Below are 9,319 nucleotides of genomic sequence, written 5' to 3' on the forward strand. Positions count from 1 at the left end.
ACATGTTTCAAAATGGTAAATGTAGGTACAACACGAAGATCACTATAAGAGACCTAGCATTGCTATTTTTGTCACACATTAACGTGATTTATATATAAACAGGACGTGTTTATCCTCCTCGCCGTTGGTTTTACAGATCAACTGTGCATATACTGAGAGAAACAAATAAGGGACCACAAGGGAAAAGCTTTCCTTTACCATCCTCCAGTTTTCAACACCGTCTTTTAATGTCATGAAATGGCGTTCCATTATTTGTTTCCCACAGTATATGTCACCCCCATTACGCCTAATGGAATCTCCCACTGTGGTCTGACAGTAGTGGCAATTCTCTGACTTTAAGGTGATATATTCAAGAATGCACCCAAAGACTCCACGTCATTGCAATGTGAGGGGCGGTGGGGTAGCCTAGTGGTTAAAATGTTTGCTTTGTTTGATGGTTCCACAGACCTATGTTATAATCCCGCCCTGGTTGTGTCTTCACAAACCTGACTGACTGATAATGGTTTTACACCGTTATAGCAATATTCTAGAAATATCACGGCGGGGGAAACCAGACATAGGCTTCACAAATGTGGGGAATCAAACCCGGGTCTTCGGCGTGACAAGCGAACATTTTAACCAATAGACTATCCCATCGAAGCGTCACCACAAGGTATTCCACGAAATATTTGTGACAATAGTTGCGCTTAATAAACTGGCGTAAAAGTATAAGAAATCCCCTTTGAACCAGCAAAATACAATACAGAGAAGTCTAAAATATTCAATAATATATTGAAGAAACAATGTTCAAGTTACAATGAACCAAAATACAGATTTTTATTCCATTGCAGTTGAGTCACATGTCTAAAGTAATGGGTCACAAATATTAAATATTAACTCACCAGAGTCCTGGTATATCAGTGACACCAGATATACTAAATGGAGCTTGTTTTCCAAAGACAGAGAAGTCGGGCACGGAGTGTTAATCTTGAATGTAGATGATGTTGTTGACAAACAGACGGTGATAAGCAGAGGCAGAACTCAAGATGAAAAGTCCGTGAGTGTACGTCCGTGTGTGATCGTCAGCAGACACAGATTCTTGGACTTCCCAGCAAAGCGTGTCTATATCAGTATTCAGTCAGAACGTTCATGTACAGGAGGTAAACATTAGATTTCTAAGGTCAGGTAACTATCAAAAGGCCTGCCGCTAAAAATACTATTTTTATTGCCATTAAACATATGTGATACGAAATGTAAACCACAACTCCATCTCAAAACACTAAACATTGTGACCCAGTGATAATTATCGCCTAATCAACGATTATACAAATTAGAAAAAAGACAATCTCGTAACACAGTCCAAACCAAAATCAGCGACCAAGCGCTGTTCTGTGGATTACTTTATAACATGGACGTCCTGATAATAATGTAAAAATTAATTACTTGCAAGAACATACTTAAAAGTACAAATCGACCCTATTATCTATCTACAGTAGTTTCCATGCCCTTGGTTCTTGTTTCATAGCGGAATGGAAAGTTGGGCCATTTCATCTGGAGGTTTTCCACCTACCCCTACATCTGTCTAGTAATAACTGTTTATGTATACTGTGGTATAAAGCGTTCACGTATAGCCGTTTCAGTACAATGTGTTCAGTAGCACACTGCTGCAACAGTGACCTGTAACAGAGACACGTAACTGCAAAAGTGGTATACTGACATTACAGTATGTATGTACATGTGACCTTCTCTCACTCTCTGTCCCTGTCTCTGTCTCTCTCTCTCTCTCTCTCTCTCTCTCTCTCTCACACACACACACACACACACACACATCAGCCATAAATTATGAACGGTCTCCTAGCATGTATGTTTGAAAATGCTTTCTGGACTAGGCAGGCATGTAAGAGATGACTTGACCTCCACAGTTTGGATGAGATGGGTTGTTACTTATTATTTGGACGCGGTTATTAACGGTAAGGAGTGGCTTTAATAAATCTTACTACAACGGAAGAATGACTTATGTGCGGATATGGTATCACCTACTTAAATTTACAGTGTCACCATTTCCCCCGACAATTTGGTGTAAGTCATATTGAACAATCGCTACATGTCAGCTACGTTCATTGTTGTGTTGTTTTCAGACAAGTGGCCGTGTGAATCTTGATTTCAAGATTATGCGATCCGGTTGTGCAATATGGCTGTCACGTTACTTACTGTGGAATTTGAGATGACTGTAAAGCTCTTTCCTTCCTGTTACCAGTAAGCACCGTAAAATCACCAATAAACTCCACATCAGCCAACGATTACCCCTAGCCTCCCTTTGCCTGCAGCGTTAACCCCCAATCTGTCCTTCAGCGTTCATCATTCGCAGCTTTGCTTCCCCTCCAGCACACATTTAGCCCAACTCTGACCATTCTCTACTATAAAACTAGTCCAACTTTGACTATTCTCTGCTTTAAAACGTCTCCAACTTTTGTCAGTGTTTACGTTAAATCAAGCTCGGATCACTCTATACATTAAGTCCATCTCTGATCAGTCTTTATATTAAGCCCAACTCAGATGGGCGTTTACTTACAGTCCCACTAGGATCAGTCTTTACGTTAAGCCCAACTCAGATGGGCGTTTACTTACAGTCCCACTAGGATCAGTCTTTACGTTAAGCCCAACTCAGATGGGCGTTTACTTACAGTCCCACTAGGATCAGTCTTTACGTTAAGCCCAACTCTGATCAGTGTTTACTGTAAGCTTATGAGTGTTTGTTTTAAGCCTAACTCAGATCAGTGTTAAGTTTAAGCTCATAATGATTCTGATCAACCCCTATCCTTGTTTCATCACCCTAACCTTGAACATTAAGGAAGATGCCACACGTAAGACAGGAGAAGGGGTCGCTTCACCTAACTTCCGCTCTCCTGACTAACTAAATACACTTCGGCGCTTAGAAAACATTCTTAGATACATAAGTTAGTCTATGGCTTAAATAAATAAATAAATAAATAAATAAATAAATAAATAAATAAATAAATAAATAAATAAATAAATAAATAAATAAATAAATCCACATACATTCTTGTACATGTTTATTAAACCTATTCTCCAAGCGAGATAATAGTATGTATTCTTGCTACATCGGGCAGCCGGACAAAATACTCATGTGGCTTTTGCGGGATATGCAAATTACCAACAACTACAAGCAGAAGTAGATACATGCAATCTTTTTGGCTATTGAAGTATTAAAACGTTCCTGCTAAGCGGCCTTAATATAAATACACCATCATGTATGTCCTTTGTCGTCGTTTAGCCAGACGTCAATGTCCTCAACCTCTGTTTCGACATCAACGTAGCGCCACCAGGTGGAGTCATCTTCTTCGTCATCGTTAACGACATCGTCATAGTCCTCACTAGTATCTGCCGCAACGCTCCCACCTTCCGACTGTATCATCCGTGACCAGATGTCCCACTCTTCTTCAACAGAGCCGGATGAGGTGCTGTTGGCATTTTGGGCATCTTCCTCCTCATATAGATAATCGTATGGATCATAGTCATTGAAGTCGTCGTAGTCTTCGTCGTCCACGTAGTCTTCGTCGTCCACGTAATCTTCGTAGTCATCGTAGTCGTAGTAGTCATCATACGCTTTGTAGTTTTGGTGGTCACCGGATGCGTTATTGTCGTCATCATAGTTTTCATTATAATCCTCGTCATCATTGCCTTGTTGACCCCTTGCCTTTTTTTGCCTATGTTTCTGATTTACGTCGAAGGGGCTGTCCTTATCTTCCTTCATAAAGAAGACATACTGGGGCCATGTGTCTGGGTGGTCATCAAGCAGCTTGAAGTGCTCCCAATAACCATACGATCTATATCCTCGGCTTTGAAGGAAACTGAGGACGAATTTGTCGTACCGTTTTTGGAGTACATACAACCAGTTTACATGAACAAATACAACTTCCACTTCTTCGAACAGCTTCCCAGCCCCGGCCAACACACTAGTCACATTGTCATGAGATCCGATCTTGATCCCTGCTTTCTTCATAGGGAACTGATCGAGCAACTCCCAGAGCTGAATCGTGTTCGTTGTTTCACCTTTTCGATTGCGGGCCTTCACTACCTTGTAATTGTGATTATATTTCCCCAAACCTGGTGTCACTTTTACCTGTCTATTCGTATCCCATAGTGCGTTTGTCACAATGTAACACTTGCCTACCAAGTCCGAGTCTAAAATTCCTTTACAGAACCTTGGAATGTTGTCGCGGAATGGTTCAATGGCCACAACGGCGTTTCCATGAGCTGCCACGGTCAGACTGAACAGGCCGGTATTGGCACCAATATCAATGAAACAGGTGTCAAAGTACTTCCACATAAGATTCAGTATAGGTTTCAAGATCTTTTTATCTTTCTGCTCAAACGCAATTTCATCGTCTTCATCATGGACATATACTACGACCTTTCCAATGGGGATCTTCAGCGGTATGAAAGCGTCAGTTGTGTCACATAGATTGTCCAGGATGTTCCAGGTCAGATTTTGACGCCTCATCACAATCCCAGTGCCCAGGACTGACCAGTTGCTTTCCGACATCGCGGACCAACTGGGCTCAGACGGAATGGACACGGTTTCGTCGGTAAAGGTAGATGTATGATATCCCTCGTTTACTGCAGTAATGATAAGCAATACAGCCAGAACTACCAACAGGAGTAGTATCAAGCGGTATCTTGTTTGACAGGAGTTATAAATGTTCTCAAATCTGGATGCGGAGGCGAGCATGGTGTCTGAAAGATTAATGTAAGGGATTGCATTTTCTTCTACATTCCAATATCATTTCGGGGGAATGCCCCTTGGCGGAATTCATGATCACGGCTATGACTTACATAAAACAGAGGAGACAATAATTCACTCAACATTATTAGATCGTCTGAACAACAGCAGTACAACAGACGTGTTTGTATTTCGGACATCTCGCTTTGACACTCCAATATTTGTTCGCTTGAAATCAGTGAAAACATTGTTCGGGATATTTATATAGCGCTTGTAAAATCAAGGTTCCGAAGAGAAATTGTTGTCTTACCTGCATCAGGTGTCCTTGTACCTTGTGAGTACGTTGTCATGCCATGCCCTTGGCGATAAATATCGCCTCACGGATTGCCTGATAGTGTATCTCGAGGCAGACATGAAAACCAGTGCTATCCGCCATCTTGTTACAGAACACCTTTACCCCGTCATGTAAACACGGGCATGGACCAGCCTCGCGTGTTCATGTGTGCCTTACTATTGCAGACAATCATCGGGTGTATCAAATTATGGTCATAATAGAAGGATTAGAATTCAGAAGTGAGTATAGAAGCACCTCAGAAGCAGCTGCTTGTCATGCTTATGTCCATCGAAAGCGTGTATATTACCATCTCCCATTTTCAGGCTATCGTGTGTCTACGAGAACTCACACGTTTGCCATGATAAATGCATTGCATACTTTGTCCACCGAAAGCGTGTATATTACCATCTGTATATTACCATCTCCATATGCCCGCACTACTGGTCTTGCGAGAAACATCTGGTTCATATCTCATCTAAACAATCTCATTCTTTCAGCGATCCTTTGGAAACTAGTGTATAAAATCGCCAAGGCAGCAAGAGAATCCTCGAAGCCGTGTGTGGGGACTATACATATTGGAAATTGTCCATAATGTCATATTTTACGGTCCTATTCAGTGATGGCAAGACAAAGTCATATCAGTCTTCAAAACAAGTATTACGTTCGGGAGCAGAGGGACATTATTAAGATAATGCCTGGGTCAGTGGGACATTGTGCAGATAATTACCCGAGGAAGCGAGATTGTATGAGGTTTGAGGGAAATTTCGAAAAAGTGTCCCCTGAGGACAATTATGGAGTGACGTCATTGCAGGTGCAAAATGACTAGTGTGACAAGTGTGTCACACTTTTGCCCACGACAAAAATAGCGGAAAAGGAAAACAGAATAATGACCGTTTCGGAAACTTGTTTTATTAAATAAGTACTGTCGGAAGATACGCGTCGTTGCTCTGTAAGCCCTGTGAACCAAGCGTTTCTTTTATTCTTATTAAAGCCTCCAAATACTGACCTACACTGAAATTAACCCAAATGTATTTCTCAAATATTCACTGAAATATATACTTGACAAAAATAGTTAGCGATATATGTACATTTTGAAATTATGAATAATGATATGTATTTATTCGTTGACATACTGTTAAAATATGAGTCACAAAAAAACACCAATATCCCTAAATTATTTTGTCCAGCATATATCATTAGAATATTTTGGTTGTTTCAGTGTTGAACACATTCATAGCATAATTATGATATATTACTGTTAACTACCATCATAATTAATGACGAAATTCGTTATTTTCTATTCCTATTAATCGGTTTGGGTGATATAAATCTTTGGAACAGATGATATTTATGTGACGTGCTGTCGACTTAATCATTTTCTATTCAATATATGTGCTACGTATCCTGGATATTAGCGTTTGAGTGTACCCAAATGAGCAAGAGAAAGGGATTTGAAATGTGTCCTGTTATCAAGCTCGTTAATCGTTAAATATTGCTTCAGAGATAACCATTGATGCTTGACTACTGTATACATGTATTATATGAATGATATCTATTACCACTGACTCAGTGAGGCATGTATCATTGTGCCTGCTGTATGTTAGAAGACAAACACAAATGATAGAGATTGCTAACGTTGCCATGTTTTGTATTATTGGTCGAATCCAGTACCGCACCCTCCCCGTTTCCCCAAAACTGTCCCATCCCCTCCCTAATCCTACCCCCCCCCCCCCCCCCTCCTCGCACAGAGACAATGATGGAGTGTTAATTCATCACATACTTTAAGTGTCTCAACCATGTGCATGTTTCAATAAACTACACCTTTTTTTATCCATGTTACAACTGAAGGCCATTTTTGATGGTCCTCTATCTGTAGAGCTTTCTTGAAGTCAAAGCTGGAGTAGGGCAACATATTTCTTTTTGTCAGAAAGTGGCAAATGTACTTCCCGTTGAACGTTTTACTTCTCCGCCACTCAGTCACCACAAAAATGACGTCCACCTTTTCAAAAAACTCTTTACCACCCTTCAAAATCCTGTCAGGATTGTGCATTGCTGATATTCGCAATCCCGCAACGGTGATTTTGAACTTTTTCAAAAGGTCGTCTAGCAGTATTGAGAATGACATGATATCTTGTTTTGATTTCTTTTTTGATGTCATCAGCGATTTTATTGAGTAATTGTCTGGTGCAGTTTCGTCAGGTGTTAGTGTCAGGTGCGTATGGCTGCTGTAAAGCACATTCGTGACAAGGTAGTTCTTCCATCGAAGTCCAGACTCAATGACGCCTCTGCATAAACGTCTTGCGTTATCTGGTAACGGCTCAATAGAGACCACTTTGTTTTTCACTGTGGCACCAACTCCAAGACTATAGGCTCCTGTTCCTGCCCCAATATCAACAAATACGCATTTCTGATTTTTTTTGAGGAGTCTGATGATTTTCTTTGTTCTCGTGAATGTCTTGGTCGTTGTCAAATCCTCTGATTTGCTACTCTCTGAGACATGGTTGTACAGGAAGACAGTATGGCTGCCACGTGTTACAATGCGCGTAGCCGTGAAGTTCTCCTCTGACTGGCATATGTCATTGTGGTTAGACCAGCGATTGTCTTCCATATGGAACGCAATCCCCTGCCAAGGTGGAGGAAACCAGTAGTCCTTCATCCCGAAACCCTTTGAACCGTCTGACGGTTTTATGGCATACTGAGGCTTCGTGGTGGACTGTACGACGATGTTGTATACCACGGCCGACCACAGCGTCAAAGACAGCAGAATAAGGACGACATGGGAGCAGGAAGGGGGTTTTGGACACATCATCTAAATTCAATGTCAATGGAATCATTTAGTAATATAACCTTAAATGTTTTGAATTTCTGTTTTTCCAAGTTTTTCCAAGTCAGGAATACAACATATACTAAAAGAACCATTGCTGTTTCTGACCATAACGAACGTAACCGTTTCATCAGCTTTTAAGATCAACCATGTGTTAATGAGTCAACCAACGTTCTTAAGACAACCTGCACAGCCATGATGTCATGGTGCCAAAGATCGCTATGAGCCAAAGAACGTTGTATGTTGGAATGTTGAACTGTCTAATGGTCTTGCGTGGTGAGCAATAGACTACTGTATTTACGAGGAAAGCACTGATCTGTTACATGCTGAACAACACACACTCACATATACACTACTGCGAAAAAATAGGGGATATTCGAATTTGCGAGCATACTACTTGCCAATGTCTATGCATATGAGAAAAGATAACATATATCCAAATAAATACATATCTGAAGAAATGGAATAAATTGTCACATTTTCCCTTAATTTCTCTTCATCATTTGTTTTCTTCTTAGCTTCAAGAAGTAAATCCAATATCCCCTACTGTTTTGAATGGTATACAGATTTATGCATATACACGAAAGGAATATTTGACTACTGTCTGTCCGAATGGTTAAGATATTAACAAACTGTGTTTATGAGACAGCTGCACTAGCATATTATGAACAGAGAATTAACTGAATTGACATATGAATTGACGTAGCTTTATCAACGGGAAATCAGTCGTATTAAGGAATTTCTTGACAGTAACATGCAAACTGTATGCTTACACATCTAGGACGATACTGAATGTTGAACCTACCGGGGCACCTTTGGTACACAGTTTCGACATCTTGTACAGGTTTGAAGTGATGAAAGCTACGTCGATCACAGGATAATTCCTACGTGATCTGATCCAAGCATCGTGCTACAGATAAACGAAGACGTTTCATATTTTACAAACATCAGGTTTCAAATGACTTCTTCTTGTCCGATACTTATCTATAGCGTGTCTATGTATACTGTGATTAAGAACAGCTTGCCTGACAACGACGACTGCAAATCGCTTGAAAATCAATCCTTTTGTAGATGTGTGTGTGCGCGTGTGTACAGTTTTGTGCATATATGTAATGACAGATTCCACATGACGGTGTTTCCTCGGTGATAATAGAGCCGATATAGAGGTATGGCCTTTCTAATGTATTGTACATTGGAAAATATACAAATATATGCAAAAGGGGTACACGTAAGCCATCGGCCCATGGTACTTTGGTCACTGTCCACAGTTCGTTATCAACTGTTTCATTATATAAATACAAACATACAGCGACGATATAAAGGTATATCCTTGCTAATGACAGAGTCGATATAGAGGTATATCCTTGGTAATGACAGAGCCGATATAGAGATATAGTCTTGATAACGACAGAGGCGATATAGAGGTGTAGCCTTGGTA

At 40.5% G+C, this 9,319-nt stretch overlaps 1 protein-coding gene across 1 annotated transcript; it reads right to left on the bottom strand.

The window, feature by feature from the left end:
• Nucleotides 1-3,247: 3,247 nt before the first annotated feature.
• Nucleotides 3,248-4,732, bottom strand: LOC137278987 (uncharacterized). Its single transcript, XM_067811477.1, has one exon. It carries the CDS (start codon nt 4,730-4,732, stop codon nt 3,248-3,250), a length of 1,485 nt encoding a protein of 494 aa, XP_067667578.1.
• Between the last annotated feature and the right edge of the window lie 4,587 nt (nt 4,733-9,319).

This window comes from Haliotis asinina, chromosome 3, assembly GCF_037392515.1.
Source record: "Haliotis asinina isolate JCU_RB_2024 chromosome 3, JCU_Hal_asi_v2, whole genome shotgun sequence".
NCBI lineage: Eukaryota > Metazoa > Mollusca > Gastropoda > Lepetellida > Haliotidae > Haliotis > Haliotis asinina.

Excerpts from the sequence above, each read along its gene's own strand:
- LOC137278987 (XM_067811477.1), bottom strand. The coding sequence starts at position 4,732 with ATGCTCGCCTCCGCATCCAGATTTGAGAACATTTATAACTCCTGTCAA.